The sequence below is a fragment of the Nuphar pumila genome, chromosome 17 (assembly GCF_984573655.1).
Source record: "Nuphar pumila chromosome 17, dmNupPumi1.hap1.1, whole genome shotgun sequence".
Lineage (NCBI taxonomy): Eukaryota > Viridiplantae > Streptophyta > Magnoliopsida > Nymphaeales > Nymphaeaceae > Nuphar > Nuphar pumila.
The window spans coordinates 81,667,479-81,693,414 of NC_143265.1; the positions used below are offsets into that span (position 1 = coordinate 81,667,479).

General features: G+C 42.8%; 3 protein-coding genes across 3 annotated transcripts; all 3 read left to right on the forward strand.

The window, feature by feature from the left end:
• The first annotated feature begins 1,831 nt into the window (after positions 1-1,831).
• LOC149812479 (protein MOTHER of FT and TFL1-like) lies at positions 1,832-12,212 on the forward strand. Its single transcript, XM_089993059.1, has 4 exons — positions 1,832-2,026; positions 2,387-2,448; positions 2,554-2,591; positions 11,992-12,212. Exons 1-4 carry the CDS (start codon positions 1,832-1,834, stop codon positions 12,210-12,212), a joined length of 516 nt encoding a protein of 171 aa, XP_089849185.1.
• Positions 12,213-13,624: 1,412 nt separating this feature from the next.
• LOC149812480 (uncharacterized) lies at positions 13,625-14,212 on the forward strand. The gene has a single exon (XM_089993060.1). It carries the CDS (start codon positions 13,625-13,627, stop codon positions 14,210-14,212), a length of 588 nt encoding a protein of 195 aa, XP_089849186.1.
• Positions 14,213-24,418: 10,206 nt separating this feature from the next.
• On the forward strand, positions 24,419-25,628 carry LOC149812481 (homeobox-leucine zipper protein HOX3-like). The gene is made up of 4 exons (XM_089993061.1): positions 24,419-24,497; positions 24,733-24,920; positions 25,021-25,100; positions 25,340-25,628. The coding sequence occupies exons 1-4, from the start codon at positions 24,419-24,421 to the stop codon at positions 25,626-25,628; spliced, it is 636 nt and encodes a 211-aa protein (XP_089849187.1).
• Positions 25,629-25,936: the final 308 nt, after the last annotated feature.

Consider the following 25,936-nt stretch of genomic DNA (forward strand, 5'->3'; position numbering starts at 1 on the left):
TATATCAGGCCCGTGCTCGACCCGAGTTCCGATTAAGACCCCCAAATTTTTAATATAAAAATGATATAAAATATTATTTTACCAGGTATGGTTTGGGTCTGGTTCATGTAGTTCTTATCAGGTCTGGGTATGGTTTCTCTTATAGTAGACCCGATATCATGTTCAAAAATCTGATCCAAGTCTGATTTGACCTGCGTCCGAATCAAACCCGACTTTCGTTGACACCCCTAATTGTAAAGATGTACCGATGGTCCATTACAACTTCTAGCCAAGGAAATATGTTAGAAGCTTTACTTGATGTTTGTTTGTACTGATGTACCGATGGTCCATTCCATTGCACTCCTAATTAAGGAAACTGTAGTGGAAGTTTTACCTGACGTGACCAACTAAGCGCTTCAATTCATACTCTCAACCATCCACTAGAAGCCAAATGCCTAAACCCTTCTTATTTATACCCTCATTCTCGTAAGTTTTATGCACACAATGTGTTCTCAAAGTGGTCAAATATTCCATTATTCTTCACTTTAAAAAAGATTTCAATTCTTTATATCATAAAAAATTTTGCAAGCTCGAGTGAATAATGACCACATAAAAGCAAAGCACTTCTACTCTTAGACCCTCTATCACTGAATGTATCGATTCCTTATCCACAAGCTGAGTATATATATAGTCACTAGAATATGAGAACTAATGTGTGAACCACAACTTTTATAGACTTTTTGTTTTTTTCTCTTGAATTCAATCATATTGATGTGAACTACATGTTTGGTTTTATAAGAAACCGCTCTTGAAAAATCTGATTTTGATGCTTAAATGAGAATTTTTAAGACTTTAAAATCAATGGCTCACAATCTTTATAAATATTCAAGCAGTCAAAAATAATATTTTTTCATTGAAAATACACTATCCAATGGCTGATTCCTAGCAAATTCACCATGCCAAGCACATCCACATAGTTGAATTTGCAAAAAGTGTTGAAAATGCTCATATTTCTAGTTCTCATATTTTCACTGTAGTCACTAGAATATGAGAACTAAAAATATAGGCATTTTCAATATTTTTTTGCAAATTCAATGGATGTGCTTGACATTGTGAATTTGATAAGAATCAATAATTAGATTGTGTATTTTTGATGAAAAATATGATTTTGAATGCTTGAATATTTATGAAGATTATAAATCATTGATTTTAAAGCCTTAAACAAAGATCATTTATGCATCAAAATCGGATGTTTCAAGAGCGGCTTTTTATACAATCAAACATGTAGATCATATCGGTATGGTTAGATTCAAGAAAAAAAATAAAAAATTATTAAAATCGCAGTTCACACAATAATTCTCATATTTTAGTGACTAATATATATATATATATATATATATATATATATATATATATATATATATATATATATATATATTGACAAAGGTGCCCGAGAGAGTTTTTACTAGGGTTTAACAAATAGATTATACATAAAACTTCAGTAACTATCGAATTGGTTCAGTTGAAAAGCTGGTGGGACATTTTCACTTTGGAGAAAAGGTCAAAAGAGGGCGTGGTAATGGTAAAAGGGAAAGGTATCCGGCCCATGTTTTTGTGTCCTTTATTAAGCACCATGTGTCCATTAGGGAAGGCCCCTAGTTAAAGCCGCTGCCGTTACCTTGAACCACCTGGTGCGCTCTGCAGTAGACCTGACTGCTCACGCCTATGCATGTCCATTCTCTCTTTCATCATCTTTATAAAATCCAACTCTCTCTTTGTGCCGCATCAGGTCCCATCTTCCACTTGAAAGTTGGAGCACCCCTCCTTTTTCTTCTGTTGTTGTTGCGGGACAATGGCTTCGTTTGTGGATTCTTTGGTGGTGGGAGGGATTGTTGGAGAAGTCATCGATATGTTCATGCCTAGTGTGTGCATATCGGTTTACTATGGCAACAAGCAGGTTACCAATGGCGGTGACATCAAACCCTCACTTACTGTTAACCCACCAACTGTCAACATAACTGGTCGTGTTGACGACCTCTACACTCTAGTAAGTGGCCTACTTTTTTATTTATAACTCGAAAAAATCACACTCGGCATGAAGATCTGGTCGCGCCTAGGGTGCCGGCAGCTAGGGTTCCGGCAGCGTAAAACTACGCGGCTTTGCGCATAAGGGTGAGGCTGAGAATCGAACCTAGGCTCCACCACCCCCACTAAGCCAACCCCTTGGTGCTAAAATTGACCATGTATGCTTTTTTTTATAGGCAAGCTGGGGTACGTGGCTACTTCTTGAACCCCTTATGGGTTTTTCAAGAGCATGTATTGTTGTGATGTGTTTGTGTTTAAAGTTCTAACATGTCATTCTTGACCAAACCATGGCTAACTTTTTACTTTTTATGTTTGTTGGTAGGTCATGACAGACCCGGATGCTCCTAGCCCTAGCGAGCCCACCATGTGTGAGTGGGTTCACTGGTATGAGTAGTTGCTTTTCTTCTCTTTTCCTTCACCCTCTTCTCTTTTAGTAACTTATCTGTTTATAGAATATTAGTGTTCGAGTTTGTAATGTTGTGTACGCAGGATTGTGGACATCCCTGGAGCTACTGATCCTTCTCAAGGTATGTGTTTATTTATCTCCTGATCTTTTGTAGGAGATGACACAATGGAGAGCTGGGCAACAAAACACCTTCACGTTGGCACCTGCTAGTTATTTGGCATGTTTATTATTTCATATTCACTGGTACTTGTCACCAATGAAATGCAAGAAGCATGTCTTTTATGCTTAAATGAAGTTTATATATATATATATATATATATATATATATATATATATATATATATATATATATATATATATATATATATATATGAGAGAGAGAGAGAGAGCCGAACTATAACCATCAACATTACGAAACGAAAACAGGTTCAACCAACATTGAACCTACCCGGAAACCAAACACGGGCCCAAGACATGCCAAGGAGCCCCAAAAAAGGAAAAAAAAGAAAAGGAGAGATGCAAGGAGAGAAGGAAGAAAGAAACAAGAAGCAAATACAGTTAGGCGACGAGCATCACCCAGGATCATGAATGGTCCCTGGAGGCAGATGGTGTTGCAGATCAGGGATGTTGATGCGGAGAATGGCGTATATGTCCGCCAAAATAAGGTTCACCATTTTGTTGAACACTGCCGGAATATGCCGAAAAATAGTGTTGTTGCGAGTCATCCATACGACCCACCATGACGAGAGAAGCCAAGTTCGCCAAATAATACGCCATTTGTTGCAATGACGAACTGGTTGAGGACCCCACAACAAATCATTGGCGAACGATTCCTGACGCACGCTGACCCCCGGCTTATTCCAAGTCACCTTAAAGATGTTTTGAAAAACAGAGCACTCCCAAAAAAGGTGAAAGGCAGATTCTTCAGCCGCCTCACACAACACACATTTACTCGGCAGATGAAATCCGATGGATTTGAGGAAGTTGTCAGTCTGCACCCGATTGTGTAAGATTAGCCAAGCCAGGAAACATGATCTCGGAGTGGGACCCTTGCCCCAGATCAGGTTCGTCGGAAACCGGTCCACCCCCGACGAAAGGTAGCCTTCTTTAGAGCGGAAAGATTCGTTCGGAGCAAGGTTACGACCAAAGAACAGAGACTGCGATTCAACATTGCCATTATGAGACAGAACTGCAGACCATGCTTGGATCCATGATCGCTGAAGCTTTGACATAGATCGCTGACGCACACTTGTGGCCCCCACCAATGATTCCACACCACCGTATTTAGCTAGAAGCACGCTTGCACACGGAGACCCAGGTTGGTGTGCAAGCCAGCTCTGCTTCACGACAAGAATCATACTCCTCAGCCGGGGGTCCTTGATTCCCAACCCCCCCTATTTTGGGGTAGTCGAAGAGTGTCCCACCCTATTAGGTGGCGCTTGTTTTTGGGACCACGCCCAGACCACAGGAAGTGCGTCACTACCTGAGCTATCTTCTTACTAACCCCCATGGGCATCAGGAACATAGACATAAAAAATTCTGGCATAGTAGAAAGAACGTGCTTAATGAGAGTTAGTCTACCTGCGATAGAAAGGTAGGACGCTTGCCAGCCCAAATTTTTTTTCTGAACCCTTTGGATAGTGGTGCTTCAGGCTGCCGTTGATACACGACTGATTTGAAGCGGCAGACCCAGATAAGAGAAAGAGTTATCCGAAACCGAGCATCCGAATATCCGTTGGCCCAAGTCCAACATTGAAGCAGGGGCGTTGACCATGGAAAGACAACACTTCTCGTAGTTCAAGGATAGACCTGACATCGATTGGAAAAAAAGAAGGACAATCTTGAATCTTAACATTTGTTGGATGGAGGCCCTTCCGAAGATAATTATGTCATCAGTGTATGTCAGGATCTGACTACGACACTCTTGAATACCGAGAGATTCAATTAGATCACCCTCCACTGCCCTCTTAACCAAGACCACCAGGCCTTCAGAGACGACGTTAAAGAGTAACGGAGACAAAGGACATTTTTGTCGAAGACCACGACCAAGTTTGAACTGTTTTCCCTTGACCCCATTGATCTGAAACTGTGATTGGGCATTGGTTACCAGCTCATGCACCCAGCTAGAGAAACGCCTACCGAAGCCCAAGTTTGCCAACATGTTGAAGAGGAACGACCAATGAACTGAGTCGTAGGATTTATGAAAGTCAAGCTTCAGAGTGAAAAAGGCCCCCCCGCTGATCTTGAGAGAGTGCAACACTTCTGTGGCCAAAATGAAGGAATGTTGAAGTCTTCTGTTAGGAATGAAGGCGAACTGAGCCTTTGAGAAAATCCTAGGAGCAATTGACCGCATCCTGTTAGCTAAGACCTTGGCGATAATGCGATATAAACTCCCTAACACTGATATAGGTCTAAACCGCGAGATATCCGATGCGGCTTCCTCCTTAGGAATAAGCGACACAATTGCTAGGTGAGAATGAACCGGCAATCGGCCATTTCGATGAAACTCGGCGAAGACATTAAGAATGTCACTCTTAACGCATTGCCAAAATATGCGAAAGAAATCCACAGGATACCCATCAAATCCCGACGCTTTCCACCCAGACGACTCTCGCACCGCCGAGACGATTTCTTCTTCGGTGAACAACCCCTGAATCGAGTTGGCTAGCGCTCGATCCAAGGACAAAAATAAAGTTGAACCCATATTGCCACCTACAGCTTGGTTGCAGGAATACAGGTTAGAAAAATAGTTGGAGACAGCATTGAGCACCTGATCGCCCGAAAAGGAGACACCATTGATATACAGAGTGTGAATCACATGTCTTCGATGCTTGTGAGATGCTAAAGAATGAAAGAACCTTGTATTCCCGTCACCCGCTGTAAGCCAATTCACCCTTGACCGCTGCTTCCAACGAATTTCATCCTTTAGACGCCACGATTGCACTAGAAGAGTCAGCTCGACCGATCTAGCATTGAAACATTCAATATCTGATGCATTCATATAGGACGTATCCAAGAGAGACTGATTGATAGAAGCCAGCTCTCGCTCCCAATCCCCCAGATTTTGGAATTTACTTATTTTATTGGAGATAAGCCAAGATTTGATATCGCGGGATAGACGAAAAAGCTTAACCATGCATCTTGTAGCCGCCCGGACTGCAAAGCAAGGTCTACTCCAAGATTGATGAACTAACGACTCGAAGCCCGCTTCCTTAAGCCACCATTGCTCAAATCTAAAGGATCTAACGCCGGTGAAGCCTTGACCCCATCGGATAACAATCTGACTATGGTCTGAGACAGATGGTGGCAGAAGACAACAAGAGATGTCATTAATAGAACTCAGCAGCTCTGACGAAATGAGCACCCTGTCTAGCAGACGGAAGCACGATGTAGATCGTCGATTTGACCATGAGAATGCTTCACCAACATGGGGAACGTGGTACAACCGATTCATCTGAATAAAATTTTGGAAGCCCCTCATTGAAGCCGAGAAATTAACCGGAAAGCTAGAATCGATAGGAGACATAAGGCAGTTGAAATCTCCCATGATAATATGTTGATCCCCGAATGAAGCAATTACCCTATTTAAGTCCAACCAAAACTCCTCCTGACGGCTTTGACGGTGGGGACCATACACCATAGTGACCACAACTGGAATAGTCTGAGTAGGTAAGGGAAGAGTGATGGATATGGAAAACGTACCTTCGTCCACCTGTTGTAAGGCTAGAGAATGCTTCCCGAGGATGAAGATGCCTCCCGCATATTGAGACGCAGGCTTGAAGAAGGAATCTGCACCACGGCAGATTTTGGAGACGACGGAGCTCGAGATATCTGCCATCTTCGTTTCACAAAGAGCAATAAGATTGGGCTTTTCTTGACGGATCCAACTTGTCAGGAAAAGACGTTTGGTGGGGCAATTCAGTCCCCGAATATTCCAACACAAGATCTTCATAACTGAAAGTCCGAAAATACCCGAGGAGTGCGGATCCTCACAGACCGCCTAGGAGAGACCCCAGACTCGCCGGATGGAGATAGCGAAGGTCGACGACGTCTCCTAATAGGGAGACCACCCCACCCAGGAGGAGATAACCCCTCGACCGAAGGAGATGGGGTGTTGATGAACGAGATACGCCCAGCATCCGCGACCAAGGTCGGTAAACGATCTGCGATCGCGGCCAAGGACTCACGCATAACAGAATCGACGTTGAGGAGCTGGGCTTGGGAAAGCGCAAGCTTGAGCCGCCGAGCTGCATCGTCCACAGACAGACCCAAAAAGGATGAGAGTTGACCACTTATAGATGACGAACCCGCAATTGACGGATAGACCAAGTTTGGGGAGCCCTCCAGGCCTGCGAAGTCGCCCTCCCGGATGAAAGAGAAGGAGTTCAATGCCAACGGAGCCCTGCACAACACGACTAACAGAGGGGCACTTACCAAACTGATGGAGACCAGGCGAATCGGACAGACGATGCACTTTGATGAGAAAGACGAAACCAAGACTGAAAGACCATCAACCAGCTTGAAGAAGAAACACTGTCGGATCGGGACTCCGATAATAGGCGACCTGTGGGCCCGAGCAAGGAGAGAGTCCTTCGAGAGATAAGACCTCTTACGCGAGAAAGGCCCAAATTCAGATGCCCCATAGGTCGAAGCAAACGAAATAGAGGATGTTGCAGCTGCCGAGTGGCAGAGAGAATCCTTAGACGCCAAGGCGACACCTGACGGTCCCCGATCCCCATCAAGCTCGAAGAAAGGATCCACCAAAAGGTTCCGTAACAACATAGCCCAAGACTCAGACCACCCGGGAAGCCACGACAGCCAACATCTTCCTGACCGAGGCAAGATGCCTCGTCACACCCACCATACCACCTGAAAACCTGCCCCGCTTCGAACAACGAGCCCATAAAGGAAGATACTACAGATGATGATGATGATGATGATGATGATGATGATGCGAGCAAACTCACACCCCGAGGCTGCAAAACGTCCCCTGCCGACACAGAGACACAAACCCCGCCAGGGAGCCGCGGTAGCCCGAACCCCAACGCCCCCGAAGGAGAGCAAGATGACGACAGCGGACAAAGAGAATCCCTGCTCACCCAAGAAGACCTCGCCACGTCGCTAAAGGGACCCACGCTATCCACCGATCTCCGTACGGCTTGAAAACCGAGTGGCCAGCACGACCACCAGGACAAGGAGAGGCGAGATCTCGATAATTGAAGCGGGGAGAGCCTGCTTGCCTCACCTCTGGCCAAAACAACTCCTCGCACATCAAAAAGAGCGAAAGAAGAGAAAAAGTACCTTCGTCGAACAGAAAAAACAGAATAAATCGAAGGCACCCCCGAGCACGCGACCTGCATCCCCGATCTACGCCAAGGAGAAAAGGATGAATAAATCGCAGGCATCCCCGAGCAAGCCGCCTGCACCCCCGAGCATGTCGCAAGCACTCCCTGGCTGCAGAAGTCACCGGACGCGGAACCCTCAGAGACAGAGGCAGCACAAATGACAGGCGGGGCTGACACAGCAGAGCAGAAAATGTCCCGACCCAAGATGGCAGGCGAGCCACTGGTACGGTCATGACAAAGATGGTTAAGATTGAAACGCTTCCCTACGAAAGACATCGGAGCAGCCGTAGATGGTCGCATCGGCACCCAAACGGAGCCGATCTTGAATCCCAAAAATGACGACGAAGGATCTTCCAAGATACCGATCTGGACCCAAGGCACGAAAGAGGCTTTGCGAGGGTGGTGCATACCTCGCGAAGAGGCTCGTTCGAGGGAGGGAGGAGGGACTACCGCCCACGAGTGCCTCAACACTGGGTGCCGCCGAGACCTGAACAACGAGGCGCAATGGAGGCAAGCATGACGCCTGCGAAAGTTGAGTGAAAGGCAACCCGCGCACCACCAGTCACCCGGCTTCGCTTGTGAAAGACGAGAGCGAGAAAGCTTTTTGGAGAAAGACCGCTGCCAGGTAGCTTTCACCTCCTGCCAGCCCCGATCGTCGATCGAGCTGGGCGGCCTACGAAAGAAAAACGGAGCCTAAAGAGTGGCGCCAACAGAGCATGCCTGAAAGGATTCCACCCTGACAGCTCTAAGAAATCGCCCGACATCATGAGCCAGCAGTGAACCGGCGGTGAGACAGGACGCGAAGGCCTCCGATAGAGAGAAAAACACACCAAAAGATAAGCGAAAAGGGAGAGCAACAAAATCACCTTGGTGGCGAAGGGCGAAAGCGAGTCCCCAATCGTTCAAAGCCTCTAGGATAGAGGATAGAGCATGTTGGTTGGCTTGCAGGGAGTTGGAGGCTCCTAAGCCCCAGAAGAAGAGGGATGAGGGAGGCATGTGTCCCACCATAGGATTGGCGATAGAGGTCGGAATCCTTGACGTCGATGGCCGAAACCCCATACACTCGGGAGACTTGGAGCTTGGCGGAGGACTGCTACTAGATGCCGAGGACAATGGTGTCGGTGCCGCAGACGCCCACCACCGTGATTCCCTTCTGGACGACCTCCAGCACGTACTCCACCTCCCGTCGTGCATCGCTGAGTGCTGATGATGCCTCAAACACCAACTCACCCGCCACCGCACCGCTGGATCGCTAACGATGCCCCTTCACCCGACACTCGGACCTCCAATGGGGCTAGGGTACTCCGGATCCTCAACACCACAGAGAGTGGTCAATCAACTAGCCTCAACACCACAGAGAATGCCCGGGGAGGGAGGAGAGAGGCTATCGAGCATGGGGACAGGTTTATGATGGGCGGGAAATGGCAAAAAAAGGGGTCGTCCGGTCAGTCCAGATCAGAGGTCGAGAAGTCATGAGAGAGAGATAGATGGGCTCCGATGACCGGCGAGCAACGGGGGTGGGGGAAGGCAGGGTCATCGGCGAGCATGCACCGACAAGAGTGTGAGCAGCAAGGCCGCCCACGACTGGATTCGAAGAGAGAGAGGTATCAGGCAGAGCAGGCGATGGCAAGGTGCTCAACAGAGCAGAAGAGGGAGTTCATCTCCGGCGACTTTCTCATCGTCGGTGCTCATCCCCGGAGGTGGTCGTCTGATCAAACTCGGGATGGAGAGGGAAGATGGGAAGGAGAATCACTAAATAACAAAAGGGGGAAGGACCTTCCCACACAGAGACGGGCGGGTGCGATCGTTCGATCTGATGGAGTGCGTGAGCCCTCCGCCGATGGTGAGACGAACTCCTCCTCGCAAGGCCAAGACTCCCGCTTCCAGACCCCCCGAAACCCTAGCCCCTTCCTCTGCTACCGCTCGACCTGCCCTTCACGCGATCCATCCCAACCCAGAGAGCCCCGCAGCCGCTCAGAAGGCATCACACGGGCGGGAAGGGAGGAAGAAGAGCGTCATTCGTTGGGGCTGAGTGTGCCTCTGTCATCCGGCTAGGGCTGGGTGGAATGCAGAAAAGTGAGGGAGAGACCCGTTCTCAGGCTGGAGCTGGGTGGAGAGCAGAAACGAGAGGGGGAGAGAGAGAGAGAGAGAGAGAGAGAGAGAGAGAGAGAGAGAGAGAGAGAGAGAGAGAGAGAGAGAGAGAGAGAGAGAGAGAGAGAGAGAGAGGGCTGGAGAGGAGACGCCTGGGCCTGGCTCTCTCGCTCCAGAGAGAGAGAGAGAGAGAGAGCACAGCGAGAGGAGAGAGAGAGAGAGAGACGAGGTCTCCATCCCCACCTCGTCTTAAAATCCTGCCCTCCATCTCCACACGGGTTTTGATTTTAACCTCCATCCCTGCCTCCATCCCCATCTCCGTTTCATGTTTTCTATCCCCGATCCAAACTGAGCAAGGTGGGGGCAGGACTCTGTTTCTACTAGGTCTATTGTCATCCCTAAAGTAGGAATGGGGGACGGGGCAAGGCAGGGATCGGGACAGAGATGAGGTGGGGCGGGGGAAAGCGTAAGTCTATCTCCGCCTCCATCCTGCACGGGTTTTGATTTTAACCTTCATCCCGGGTCCAAACAGGACGAGGTGGGGCGAGGCCCCATTTTTCCCTGGTCCACTGCCATCCCTAGTCTAATACACTATAAGATCCTACTTTTGAGATTGTGATAATCAACAGCTCACAATTCATAAAAATAAGGATAATCTAAAAATATTATAAAACATTATATTTTAATTAATTTTAATACATGAAAATAGTGAATAAAACATGTTAAGCATGTTAGATTTTGCATTTTGTGCATAGATTTGTTCAAATCAATTGTGGTATAGTACCACCATAGAAGCACCAATATATATAGTTTTGTACCATGATACCTTACTACACTCTTGTACGCATAGATCTAGCCATAGTATGATTTGTTTACTATGTTAGAAGGTTTTATCATATCTATTACACCATAAGATCTTACTTTTGAGATAGTGAATATCAATTGCTCACGATTTTTTAAAGTAAAGGTGGTCTAAAAATTATATAAAACATCATATTTCAATCAACTTTAACACATGAAAATAGTGAATAAAACATGTTAAGCATGATTCAAATGTTAGATTTTGCATTTGAAAGATTTCAGGTTTGGAGCATAAATCTATTTAAATCAAGTGTGTATGGTGGTAGGTAGCAACATAGAAGCACTATATATATATATATATATATATATATATATAGTGGTACCATATTATCATAACTTATGGTGGTGGACACTTGATTTTCATAAATCTAAGTTTCAAATGCAAAATCTAACCTTTGGATCATGTTTAACATGTTCTTTTCACCGTATTCATGTTTTAAAATTGATTGAAACATAATGTTTTGTCATTTTTAAACCACTTTTATTTTCATTAATTGTGAGCCATTGAATTTTTAATCGCCTAGAAAATGAAATATTATAGCATATCAAACATCATAAAACCTTCTATCATTGTAAATAAACCATGCTAAACACATCCGTATAGTTAGATCTACCATTTGGCGGCTAGATCCGCACAAACAAAAGTGTGTACCTATGGTATCATGGTACACAGCCAAAACACACACACACACACACATATATATATATATATATATATATATATATATATATATATATATATATATATATATATATATATATATATATATATATATATATATATATATATGTCAGAAATAAAAACCTACAAAATGTGTATGGTGCCAAATGAAACATGCTATTAGATTTTCGGTGTGTTTTCAAAATTCTAATCATACACATGTGACCTATATACTTTTTTTTATAGGAATCACTTTTTGGAGCATTCGACTCTGGTGCATGAATGGGTTTTTATAAGGTTTCAAAAATCAATGGTGTACAAATTCCATATATATTTTGAAGCTTCAAATACCATTTTTTCAACCAAAATGCATAATCCAAGACTCTATTTCTAATAAATCAATCATGCTGAACACATCAATGAGGTCAGAATTAAAAAAAAAACACGAAAATACAATAGCATGTTTCATTTAGTTTCACATAGAGAGAGAGAGAGAGAGAGAGAGAGAGAGTTTTCTCTTGGTGAACAATTTTGTTGTTGTGATGAATTGTTGGTTATAGCAGGACGGGAGATCCTTCCGTACATGAACCCTCGGCCACCGATTGGCATACACAGGTACGTGTTCGTGCTGTTCCAACAGCACGCTCCGGCAACGTTGGTGTGCGCGCCTCCTACGCGAGCAAACTTCAGCACGAGGCAGTTTGCTACAAAGTATGGCTTGGGTCTCCCAGTTGCTGCGCTTTACTTCAATGCCCAGAAAGAGCCAGTAACCAAGAAGCACTGAAACTGTTACCATCATATATATATGGGAACTCTCCTGTGTCCGTGCTTGCGTCTTGTTTGTTCATTTTCGCTTCTTCTGCTCTTTGTACTTAGTTCGGGGATACTTCTTGTATTTTCTTTTGTTTTTTCGTTTCCTGTAACAACAACTCTGTTTCAAGTATCGCACCCATCTCGAGGAATGCCAATATGAATGGTGGTCAGGCAGGTCGCTGCACACGCACCATGCAGCTACGCCGCATATAATGTGAAGTCTTTCTGAAAGAAATTCTATCTTGCAGTGAAACTGTGGAGTAGGGACCTGATCAGCACATATTAACTGCAGTGTAAAATTTGGTCACCGTCTTATAGGTGAAAAGATTGCACAAATATATGTTTTTTTGAAAGGCAAGCTGGGGTTAGACAGACCCCTACCTGATATCTCTTAAGCCCCGTGTGGCACGTACGGGCAGAGGGATTCGAACCTCGGCCTTTAGCTTGGCACAGGACCCCGAATACCACTTTGGACACCACCGATTGCACAAATATTTGTGCATTAAGGACCTGATCATATTCCATCTTTTGGATAGGGCCTTTCAGGTGTGGGTCCCAAGACCTGCTGCGATCCGGCGCTATAATTCACAATTTTTGTGCAATGACATTGCACCCAGACTCGTCTTATAGTCGATTCGCGAAGTAGTCCAACGCCTTGTGCCATTTTGCAAATCAGTTATTGCCTTTTTGAACCGTTGTCATAAACTGATCCTTCTATTAGTTTGACCATGGTCAAACACTGATCATGGTTAAGTGGTCATCAAAATGTCATTCTTCCTGTAAAGGTAGATCTCTTAATTTGTTAAAGGCCGTGACTATTTTGCAAATCGGTAGTAAGTTAGGGACCAATTTTCCAAAAAACCTTTTTATGAAAAAAAGAAAAGTCATGTGCTTCTTAACCATTCTTCAAATGACTTTCTTGAGTTGAGAAAAGAAAGGTATATTTCTGAAATATCAGGAAAAAGCTGGATCTCTAAATTTCTAAAAGGACAAAAAGTCCAGTACTTCTAATCATCCGTCGGTTTGAGGTCTCTTAGTTTGAAAACATAGAGGTCCTATCAGGTGCAATGTGATTGCACACTTTTATTGGGCTGCTGCACCGATCAAGGTTGTTAAATGGGACGAGGCGAAGCCAGGCGTTGAGCCTGTTATGAAGCGATGCGTAAGCTTCGAGGCGTTGAAGCGTAAGCTTCATGATCAAAATAATAAAATATAGAATATTAATAAAAATATATAATATTAATAAAATAATAAAAATTTTAAATAAAAACTACTAATAAACCACAGTATAAAATAAATTGTGTCCTGCGAGAGGACCCTTCTTCTTCCCCTTTACTTATCATCCCAAACGACATCACTGCAGCCATACTCTCGAGGCTTCCCATGAGTTCTCTCCTCAGATTCAGGCTGGTTTGCAGAGGTTGGTGCTCCCTAATCGACTCCAAAGACTTCGTGGAGACCCACCTTCTTCGGGCTAAGCAGAATCAGGAGTCCTCTTTTGTCATTGAAATGGACGAAGAACTCCGTTTCTTCGATACCAACAATCCCCTCTTCCGCGTGGAGAAGGAAACACTCTGGCAGCCCGTTCTGATGCCACCATCAAGCGAGATTTACGATGATTGCCCCTCCATCTTATCCTGGTGTGACGGCATCTGCTGTTTGGGGAGCGACCTCTCCCTCGTAACCTCATCAAGTCCCCGAATTTATCAGATCATCAACCCAGCCACGCGAAGGAGCATAAGGCTTCCGAAATCTGGACTGGCCCATCCGGAATTCTGCCAAATTGTTCAAGACTCTGCCTCCGGCATGTATAAGTTGCTCCTCATCGAATCCATGGGCGCCCGTTTCAGGTGCGAGATCTTCGTCATTGGCGCCGACGTCTCGTGGCGAGAGCTCGAGGGAGCGTATGGAGTGTATGATCCGTTCCGGTCATTGTTCACGAGGCCTTCTGTTAATGGAGCTGTTCACTAGCAGAATGATCATCAAATAACTAGCACCAACCTGATGTGTATGCCTTAGAAGCGAGGCACATTTCAACTTGAGGCGTGCGCTTCACATGAGTGAAGCGTGCGTTTCAAGCCTGAAACACTTCACTGCAATGTTTCAGTACCTTGAGCGTGCGCTTCGCCTATGAGGCGTATGCTTCAGGTATTGAGGCGTACGCCTCTCACAACACTGGCACGATCACCTATTATCTTTGAGAGACAGCTTGTCATCTGTCATATGTGGGGCCCAAGGTCATCAGGTGCAGCAGCACACTTAAAGTGTGCAATCACATTTCACCTAATCTCAATGCGTAAAGAAACAGAGGCCGAATCAGGTGCAACCACGTCACCTGAATCTTCTTCATCTTTTTGACATGTCCTATGAGGCGTGGGCCTCCACAATCAGGTGCAGCAGCACATTGTCTTTGTGCGATGTGATTCCATTGATTCTTACGGCCAAAAAAATATAATGCGGTTGATCAGGCCATTTTTGGTACCCGATCTAGTGAACAAATGCCGCACGTTTCACCTCCTTCCTTCCTCAATGACTGAATACATGACATCAAGTGATTGCAAGGTATTCGATTCAATCACTGTTGCTGGTCCTGCTCATAGGGTTTGGAGATGCCAAACCTTTCCCATAACGGTGATAACGGTGGACACTGGATATGTGCTATAAGCTTGGTTAGAACTTTTTTTTTTTTATTTACACGGAGAAACCACCTCCAGGATCAGAGACTTAGCCGCGCTGGTTCTGCCTGCCCTACTTACGGTCAGTCACTGTCCTGGCAGTGTAAAACTTCATGGGCTTACCCCAGCTTGGATAGAACTAGAAAGCCACATTCTATTCGGATCTTGACGGGTTCAACTAATGTGGACCCCAATCTGACCCACACATAATAACCTAGCAGTATACGTGAAGCTCCAAAAAAATTGCAAGATAATGAAAACATGATTAAAAAAAATGGAAAAACAGTGTGGAAAACAGCAGTATACATGCTCTAATTATTCATCTTTATAGTTTTAGAGAATGATGTGTTGAAGTGGATTTATAAATCAATAGTTTTGAAAAGTATTCTTTTATTATAATTTTTCATGTTCTAGACGTTTTTTTGCAAAAAAAAAATATTTTCAGAAAAATAGTTTTTTTTTCAGGGTTTCCAAAGTTTTATTGGAGAAGACATGTTTTAAATGGAGTTTTGTTAACTTCCAGCTCCAGTAGGGTGAGATGTAAGAGAAGATTAGGTCATCAATTTTCGTTGTTTCAGCGATCAATGATAACCACTAGGGGTGCATGATAATTAAGGATGTAAACGGTTCGGATTGGATGTGGCTAAAACCAAATTCAACTTATCAGATGTTGACTAATTAATCAGATTCAAATTCGGATTTGGATTCAAATGGTGTCAAGCTCATACCAGATATGCTCTTAAACGAATTCGGGTATATATCCGTCAAATTCAAATATTTCTCGGATTCAGTAGCAAAAAATTAAAACCGTGTCCACATTCGATTATAATTAGATATTGTCTTGGCTTATCAAATGCAGCTAGGGGTGCACGCGAGCTGGGCTCGAGCCGAACTGAGGCTCAAAAAGCTCGGCTCGAATGGAGCCTAGCTTGAAAGGCCTATGTACAACTCACTCGAGCTGCATTAACTTGCATTGAAAAAAAAAGGTTTAAAGTTTAGAGGGCAGGATTTGAATTCAAGAGTAACAAACACCCTGCCCCACCTGGCTGAAACCCGTTTTCAGGAATATTATTTAACAAAAAAATTACATATCCTAAAACTAGCCCGGCCCCATATGACTCTATTACCCGAGCTTAATCATGCTAATCGAGCTTAATCAAGCTCAACTCGTTTATTTATAACTCGGATAAGTCTGAGCCAGGTTTTAACAAGTTGAGCCCGAGCTAGCTCGGCTGGTTGTGCAGCCCTAAATGCAACTAAATCTAATCATTTTCGGTTGGATATCAGATAAAATCCGATTCATTGGCATCCCTACTGATAATGACGTCACGCGTGCAATGAATGGTTCCTTACCCGTTCCAGATAGAAGAAAAGCTGGATGCCACTGGCCGGGTTTGGGGCAGACAGGATGGGACTGGGCCCACGTAAGTGGCCAATGTAGGATATCAAGGGATCCGAAGTAGCACTCATTTATTAATGCAGAGTGGACCCGGCTGCCTTGGGTCCACCATATGTCCATGAACGGATCCTGAAGATTAAATTGGTTTCTATAGATAGGCCCCATTAGTTCAACTTGATCCATCAAGGATGCTTAGCAATTCTATGAGATAAAAATGTTGGATTTAACGTAAGGCCTTGTCAATATCGTATCGGACCTTGAATCGTTTTAACAAAGATTTAGGTGAATCGTGAATCGGCCAACTTTTAACCAAAAAATAACATGTCACAAAAATAATAAAATAATATTAAAATTATTTTGAATCCTTTTTTTTGAAACTTTGAAAAATAAGTCGAATCGCGATACTCACAACACTGGTCCACCGTGATAGTATAATAAAGTGACTGCTTGACTACCTAATTGAGTTTGGAGAACCTGCCACAGTGACAAATATCGTGATATTTTCAGAACATCATGAAAAATATCATGATTTATTTTTAAAATATTGCTTGTCAGCAGTTTCGAAGGTTGAAAATAAAATGTTAATTATCATGACAATTTTTTAATATTTACGTTTTTATTGGCAATGTATTGGGAAATGGGCTTTTACATATTCTTTATTTTATTCCTTTTTACTAGTATCTTCCTTGTTTTTTGAATTTCTTTTTTTTGTTGATACTTGCAGTTAAAAATGCATGAAGTACAATTTTTTTCAATTTCTTAAATTGTTTCCATTTTAAACTTTTTGTAAAGAAAAGTTTGGTGCCACATTTAAAGGTTTCTGCCAAAATCTACCTTCTTTTTTCATCATTTTGCATGGCAACCCCAACTTTGTTCACAAGTGGAGCAAAGACCAAAGAGAATGTTGGCTTGATGATGAGGAACCCTTGCTGGGAACCGGGTCACTTGATGGGAGTCGAACCTGGGATGAAGTGTCCACACCTTCTCCCTTGGCTCGCTGCCACTCAGGCAGCCCAGATCAGGGGATAGTAATTGCTACCCTTGTGGGTAAGGAACCCCTGTTGAAACTTACAAAGGAAGGTTGGCTTGACCAAATCTGAACCTATGAATGTCTTCAGCATGGTCAGAATGGTAGAATCGACCTTTGGATCATATTTTTTAATGTAAAATATAATTTTCTGATGATTGAAAAGTCAACACATTATAAGCCTTAATTTGGTTTTCAATTCTTAAAAAATCCAATATATATGTCAGAAAAACATGATTCAAGGGCTGTTTGTTTTTTTTGAAAGGCAAGGTGGGGTTAAGCAGCCCCTACCAGTTATACAACTACACCATTTGGGTTTTGAACCTGCAACATCCCAACACAAGGTAACGTGCACTGGCTACTCCTACCAAACGACCAGAGGACCCGTAGGTTCCAAGAGCTGATTTTTACTAAATCAGACTTGATTACCTCTGGAGGGTCAGATGTATAAAAAAAAACTAAAATTAATAAAAATAAAAGTTTTCACTAGGGGTTATTTACCCATGAGCGTAGCAAACAGGTAAATATTGGCTACTAATGAAGGCAAGGAACTAATGAGTAAAAATCACTCTTTTCTTCAAAACTTTTTAATTTTTTGTAAATCAAATACATGGTTTGTTTAGTAGGAAACTTGTTTTGAGTAATATGATTATGACAAGAAATTAGGCTTTTAAAAGGATCCAAAAATCAACTGCCCACAATGTGCCAAAATTCCATAACTCAAAAGATTGACATTTTTACATGAAAAGCATGATTCTTAACAAACAAGCTACCATGCTGAACACATCTTTGTAGTTAGATTGCGTCGATACAACTTGCATCTATGATTTCTAGCTCATTAGTTCCTTAGGAAATATTTTTCGGTAGCAAACATTGTTCCTACTTTTTCTGAACAATTATACATTGAGACCATCGACCATAATTTCCAGTGTAAGTATCTTTTCAGAATGCTACTGATTTTGTATCTATCCCTTAATCATATAATAGACCACAATGGAGCCCATAAATATTACATGCCTTGTGTTAGGGGTGCAAATTAATGGGTCAGCTTCGGGTTGGATCATGGCAGATATTATCCAAATATGAATATTCACCAGCAAGTCCTAATCCAAAATAGAGTATCTTAATCGGAACTCAGCTTGGGCCTGGGTCTGGTTTAAAATTTCACAAACTATGTCCGGATCCATGTATTAATCAAACCTTCGGGTCTGAACCCGGGTCTTAATCAGGTCTTCTTATTTGTCACCATACCCGGACCCTATAGGGTTTGGTCCCGGTCAGGTCCAGGTAAACCCAACCCTTTGACACCCCCTATGTAAAAGAGGTCAAGACTTCTTCTTTTTTTTAATTACAAGGAGCCCTCACTGAAAACTGAGAAAGTTAATGGGCCCGCTCCCCTGCTAGGTAAACCCAAGGTGGTGAATATTCAATGTAGCTATGAGGAAATAGAGATTTTGAGACATTTCTGGGTGTCAAGACTCAAAACTGTGGCAAACTAAAGATCATCACTCATCACAAACCAAGTCTATAAACGGGTTATGTGGGACCCACGTGTCTGCCGGTGCTATGAAACGTGGGTCCCACGTTTTGGGCTGTATGGTACAAGAATAAAAGATAGTGTCCCCTTGTGAGTAGGGGTGGCAAAACCTGACCCGACCCGCCAACCCGCCTCTTAGGCGGGTTTGGGTTTGGAAAAAATGAACCCATTTAATAAACGGGTCGACCCACCTAACCCATTTATTAAACGGGTCGGGTTCGTGTTAGGGGTATGCCAACCCGCCAACCCGACCCGTCAACCCGCCAACCCGACCCGCGAACCTGAGAACCCATTTACCCTACCCAACCCATTTATTAAATGGGTTGGCGGGTCGTGTCGGGTTACCCGTTTATTAAACGGGCCAGTGTTTGCCACAGCCAACCCGTTTAATAAACGGGTCGGGTTCAGGTTGAGGTATGCTGACCCGCCAACCCATTGCCACCCCTACTTGTGAGGAGGGCACAAGCGAACCCACATGATGCCACTCAATGGTTCTGGGTAGGTCCCACGTCCAAGCTTTCATTTGGTGTACCTAGTGAGGTGCTCCCTATGCATGATGGAACGCCACCCACGGTGCGGCACTGCTGAGCTTTCGCATGCTAGCAGTGATAGATACGGCGATATTTATGAAAAAAATCTTAAGAATACACCTGACAGTTTTAAATTGTAATTTCTTGCTATATTTTCAAAATATCAGTTTTTTTTTAAACACAAACATCATGTTTTAAACGGGATATTTATGTTTTTTAACGGCTATTTTATAGTGAAAATTTTGTGTGTTTTTTTAGATTTACACAAAGAAACTGCAACTGGCCCAGGATCCGAGACCTAGTTGCGCTGGCTCTGCATGTTGTACTTATGATCACTGTTTTGGCAGCTTAAAACTCGGGTTTAACCCTTGCTGGGGAGTCATCACTCTTCCCCTTGTAGAAGGGGTGATGCCCATGGGATTTGAACCTAGAGCACCTGCCTTGTGTCTGAGGTCCCATTTCACTATGCCAAACCTTTTTGGAGTATGTTTTTCATAAAAAGATATTTTAAAAATATTTAAACCATTTATTATTGCTAATATTTTGTCAAAAAAGGAAGTTTTTTTTCTCCAAAATTTTCTATTTCTTGCAAGTTTCTGGCAGACCATATTTTGCCATTTTAAACTTTTTGTCACCATGCATGCTTGCTAGTGGCTACCAGCTAGTGAAGGAAAAAGGAAGTAGGGGGAGAATGGGTTATTGTTGAGAAAAAAAGAAAAAGGAGGGGAAGTAAGAGTTCCTCAATCATTTCTGGAAACTATGCTGCACAATTAAAGGAAATTTGCACTTTTGGACAGGATGACACAGGCCACCATAAATTTGTCCCCACATTTAGTGATCTTATTGTCCCCAACAAGGTCTACAAATGGTTGACATGGGCACTCAAGTGGAGAATTATAAAGTTGATGCCTTCCTTTTATTTTTCACTTTGATCATTGTCCTTAGTTTATGCTTTCAACTGGTCTAAGGTGGTATCCACCATTTTTGCTTAGGATTCCAGGAAATAGGGAAATCTTTAAATTTTAACCCCATGTCAATGCACTTGGGCCTCATAAACGGTGAAAATTATTGGCTACACCCAATTGTATTGGTTTTTCTATTATTTTTTTTTATCAAGCCATGTGAATACGATCGACATGATTTGTCTAGTCAAAAACCTATTTTGGTTTGTCCGGTTGCATTGCATAAGTGGATTTTGAGCCTGCAAAGTTCAAACTTATATATACTAGAATACGTGAACATGAGCGTGAACTAGGCATTTTTGGCACTTTTTTTTGCAAATCCAACCTTGCATATGCATTCAGCATGGTTTATTTGATCGGAATAGGCTGTTGGATCATGTATTTTTTATGAAAATGTGATTTTTAGATGAAAAAAAAATTGAACCATTGATTTTCAAGCCTTAAAACATCCTTCGTATGCCTTGTAATCCGATGATGTATGAGTATTTCTATAAAATGAAACATCTAGATCACATCTATACCATGAAATTTAAGAGAAAAAAAACATGTAAATCTCAATTCAAACTCTAATTCACAAATTTCCAGTTAACATATTCCAGTATATATATATATATATATATATAAGAAAACTAAAAAAAAGCAATTTGCTGGTTTGCACCAATAGGAGACCGTCAAGTGTAGCCCCCCCCCCCCCCCCCCCCCCCCCTCTCTCTCTCTCTTAGAGGACCACCAGTCATGGAGGTGGGAGGCTGTGGGGGAGAAAATTGGCGATGTGTGGCGGCAGTGGACGCAGGGTTCGGTCTGAGGAAACTTTGCAGATTGGAGGAGAGGCGGACAAAGGGGTGATGGCTGGCAGGGAGGCGGGGACGGCGATAGTGAAGGTGAGGTCTGGAGCATAGTGTTGGGTCTCGGATGGTGAGTGAAAGGTGGAGAGGGATGATGGTCCTGGAGGCCGGGGAAGGGGCGGTAGAGAAGGACAGTGGGGAGGCAGGTGGTGGCGTGGTGGAGGTGAAAAGAGGAAAGAAAGGAGGCCAGCGGTGGGAGGAAAAAGAGGAAAAAATAAAAACTACTGAGCAATCAGTTCTTGAGACTCTTGTTGTGCTAACAAGAAACCCAGTTTGCTAGTTTTGCATATTTAGTTTTCCTATATATATATGCGTGTGTGAGAGAGAGAGAGAGAGAGAGAGCGAGCTGAACATATTAGGCTTTATTTTCTTGTTTTTCCCCATAGTTTGAAGTGTTTAACATGCTCGATTTAGTGGGAATAAACTCTTAAATCATATTTTTTGATGAAAAAATATATTTTTATGAGCTGAGAAAAATTGATGCTTTCATAGCCATTAATTTTTTATTTAGATCACCGAAAAAACTTGTATACAAGCCAGATTCAGGTTATCCAAAAGCCTGACATGACTAAACAAAACCTACAGATCAAAAACTTGTATACAAGCAAACTTATGATTTTGAAGGAGCAGGACGAAATAGTGGGCAGAACTATATATATATATATATATATATATATATATATATATATATATATATATATATATATATATATAACTACTTGATTCAGTATGATTCCTAACAAATGAACAAGACTGATCAGATGAAGCTCAAACCCATGAGTTTCTGATCAAGAGTACGGCAGAATCGATTGTAGAAAATATTTTCTCAACAAAGTACATATAGAATAAGGTCAACATGCTTTTGCCAAGACCAGCACCCTACGTCAGTTTCTTCTTTCAAAACTAGTACTACTCTATGTGAAAGAGTTGTAGGGGTCTCCTTGGTTGCCTCATATAAAAAAAATCATATTTTTTATAATTTAAAAGTTTTTAAGTGAGTGGAGTCCATAAAGAATGGCCATTAGTGCGTTGAAATAGTCATTTGATAGACTACAGCACTCACATAAACAAATGAATTGTCATGGAAGCAAACTGAAAAAATTGCCCCCACTGAATAGTCATTATAATCCTTCTCTAATGTCACTATGCATCGAGTGAGTAATGACAATGTCTTGTGGGGGTTTAACTTAATTAATACTGTGTCCTACAGTCCAAGTGACCCAAGAAAATGCCTAGTTAGACATCGCACGTGTCAAACCCTAAACCTTATTAATTTGACTGTAAACACACGTGATACCTTTTTAACTTGGTGAAAGAACAGAAATATCTTTTATTGGCAAGTTTGATTGGAGAAACAGCAAGCAAAGACAATTTTAGACACTGTTTACCGCCAGTTAAATTTCGAACGCCCTGCCCATAGGTCTCCCCCTTTCTGATTAAGGGCAATTGAGGTTTGTCACTTAGGGGATGACCACGGTTCAAAACCCATGGGGGTGTCTTTTGCTGCAAGATTGAAGTTGGGTGTACTCTTAGATGAAGAGAAAAAATCTCAAAGTATCAATATGAGGCCTATAGATGTTCGATTAATGATGGAAGATTTTTCTTTGGCCTAGCCAAAAAAAAAAAAGAAATTTCAGCCGACCTAGCTTTGCAAAGGAAGAAGTTTGTAATGCAAGTGGTTGTCAACCTGAAATCCACCATTACTTGCTGTTATAACTTAGCATTAAGGCACGTTTGAAACCAGAGGGTAGAGGGCAGAAGAATGATTACTACCAAAAGAAAATTTTGCATTTGGGTCTCTCTCTCTCTCTCATCTTCTTCCCACCCATCCACTGGCAGTACTGAGGTGGACCACTATGCCGTGAACCTCACCCGCGACCTCATCACCGGAAACATCACCATTCTGTCGCTGGGGCCCTTCGCCCTGTCAATGCCACCGTGGCCTCGCTCATCTCCGCTATGCCTTATGTCGCCTCCATCTTTGCCGTTGCCTGAGTTTCATTGGTGAAGATCGAATCTAGTTTTGGAACCAGGGCCACCCCCTCCTCTCTCTCATTTTTCTAACATTTTTATTTTATTTTTTCATGTTACTCAAACAAGTGAAAATTTTTCATTTAAAATAATTTATCATATCAAAACCTCTCTTAGGCAAAATTTTATTTTCTCATGATAATTTTTCTTGTTTTCAATCGTGCCCTTAAAAAAGTCATTTCTAAAAATATTTGAATTATGTGCCCTTTCCATACATGTGTTTTTTGTTTTTTCTATTATTAGAAAATTCATACAAAAAAAAATCTTGATTTCCCATGGCATCTACAGAGCACCGTGGCATAAAACCCAAGAAATCCCATATTGACAGTGCCATCACAATACATCATATCTTGCAAATTTCCATGTTCTTTCTTGCAGTAAGAATTTAATTATATCCAATATATGTATATATATAGAGAGAGCTTTTTGTTTAGAAAAAAAAAAGCTCAAAAATGATCTGTACCAAAGAATTTCTGAGTCACTCTTGACAAGAATCAGATGACTCAATTACTCTGTGTGAACATTTAATATTGCCATAAAGAAAGAAAAAAAATTGAAAGAGCAGGAAAAAGACAATTTTATCTTTACGTTACAGTGAGTAGTAGAATGCGAAACAGGGACAAAAAAAAGAGAGGAAAAGGCTTTGTGGGTGTGGCCCGGTCCTGGCCCCAATCATTACAGCGGTCAACCTGTAAGCCGACAAGGCGACGGCAGGATTGGCCGATAGGGAAACCTGCCCGGCCATTGCCCCACAGTAAAGCAGGCTTTGGTCCCTGGGAGAAGATGAAGTAGCCCACGCCTCACATCTCGGGCAATTCAGAAAAGCTAAGCTTTGACATATTTACTTTGTTCACCATGTCTAAAATTCAATCATCGAAGCTAATGGCACTTGTTTTGCTGTCATTAGAAGTAGAACCACTCGTTTCCTAGGAAACTGCACCATCCTCCGCACCATTTCTTTTTAGTCCCCACTCCCTATTTCTGTCTATCCTATTCCTCCTCCCTTCATAATAGTGTACTCTTCCTCTTGTCTTGTCTTGCTATTTTTCTTGGCTCTCTTCCTTTCTATTTTTCACCTCACAAAGCCTTTTTATCTCTCTGCTTGTGTTCTACTTCTAACTCAAGAACTTGTCTTCTTCTTCAAGAGAGAGAGAAGAAACAAACAAGAAGTATGTCAGCTTCTGCCCCTACTCCTTCTTCCTTGGACTTAACCATGGCAGTTGTCAGCTTGAGTTCCAGCCCTTCTCCAGGTAGAACCCTCTTTTATTTTCTTTTCCCTCTTCTCTTTTTGTCGCTTCTTTCTCTCTCTTGGGTTTGTTTTGCTCTGCATGTATGTGGTCGGTTTATTTTTTTCAGTTTTTTTTAAATGGTTTCAATATTCTTAAATGAAGTTTATGGTTTCTCTCTCTCTTTTTTTTGTTGTAATACTTGTTTTTTCCTTTTTTCGGTTCTCTGATTTGGGTTTCTCTCTTTGTGGGGAGTTAGATAATGGGCTTAGCATGAGGGACTTCGACATGAACCGCCTGCCCTCCGAAATGGAGGAAGATGGACCAACAGGCAGCGTGGAGGATGATGAAGAAGGGTGTGCACTACCAAGGAAGAAGCTTCGTCTCACCAAGGAGCAATCACGCATGCTTGAGGCGAGTTTTAGAGAGAATCAAACCCTAAACCCTGTAAGCACTCAACCCAACATAGGATCTCTTGACTTTTTCCTTTTTCTCTCATTTTTCTCTCTGTATGGTGTGTCTCATATGACGGTGTTCTATAAAACAGAAGCAGAAGGAAGCCTTGGCCCTCAAGTTGAATCTCAGGTCGCGCCAAGTCGAAGTATGGTTCCAAAATCGCCGAGCAAGGTGCCCAAATCTTATTCTTAATGTTTTATTCTTCTTGTTAGTTGCTGTTATATCACGCTAGCCTTATCTTTCAACCAATCTTTTCGATTCCGCTTCTTCAGCAGTATATAATCTCGGACCCTTACCTTGATGCCTACAGTGCAATTTCTTTTTAGTAATGGTGTGCGAAATACTGCTTTTTTTTTTATTCTGTTATGTTAAAACTATTGTTTGTGGGTGTGGATGGTTTGATGATACAGGACCAAGCTGAAGCAAACAGAGATGGAGTGTGAGTACTTGAAGCGCTGCTTCGGCTCGCTTACAGAAGAGAACAGGCGCCTGCTGAGAGAGGTGGAAGAGATGAGGGCGCTGAGGGTGGCTCCCCCCACTGTCATATCCCCTCACACATGCGAGCCTCTGCCTGCTGCGACCCTCACCATGTGCCCTTGCTGTGAGCGCGTCAGCAGCAGCGCCATGGAGAAAACAGCACCGCCTCTCAACTTCTCCAAACCTTCTCTCTTCCCCTCAAGGCAGTCAGCCGCATGCTAGCTACCTATAGCTCTCAAGCTCTCTCTCTCTCTCTCACTCACTATGCAACAACACACACAAGGAATATCATAGATGGTAGGATTGATTCAGCTACATTAGCTTAGATTTGACACCACCTTTTGTAATAGGATTTACCAACATTGTCCCTCTTTTTTTTTTTCTTGTTGGTGGCTTTTTTTTTTGGGTATTGGCCAATGTGATCTTTGGTGGTTTGGTGGATGCATAGATTATAGATAGATGGTGGTGGGAAGTCTCTCTCTCTCTCTCTCTTCTACAGGCTACAAGTTTGTGTGGTTTTAATCATCAAC

Coding starts and splice junctions, on each gene's coding strand:
- LOC149812479 (XM_089993059.1), top strand. CDS start 1,832: ATGGCTTCGTTTGTGGATTCTTTGGTGGTGGGAGGGATTGTTGGAGAA. Junction 2,027..2,386: donor TTGACGACCTCTACACTCTA/GTAAGTGGCCTA, acceptor GTTTGTTGGTAG/GTCATGACAGACCCGGATGC. Junction 2,449..2,553: donor ATGTGTGAGTGGGTTCACTG/GTATGAGTAGTT, acceptor TTGTGTACGCAG/GATTGTGGACATCCCTGGAG.
- LOC149812481 (XM_089993061.1), top strand. CDS start 24,419: ATGTCAGCTTCTGCCCCTACTCCTTCTTCCTTGGACTTAACCATGGCA. Junction 24,498..24,732: donor GAGTTCCAGCCCTTCTCCAG/GTAGAACCCTCT, acceptor GTGGGGAGTTAG/ATAATGGGCTTAGCATGAGG. Junction 24,921..25,020: donor AGAATCAAACCCTAAACCCT/GTAAGCACTCAA, acceptor TCTATAAAACAG/AAGCAGAAGGAAGCCTTGGC.
- LOC149812480 (XM_089993060.1), top strand. CDS start 13,625: ATGAGTTCTCTCCTCAGATTCAGGCTGGTTTGCAGAGGTTGGTGCTCC.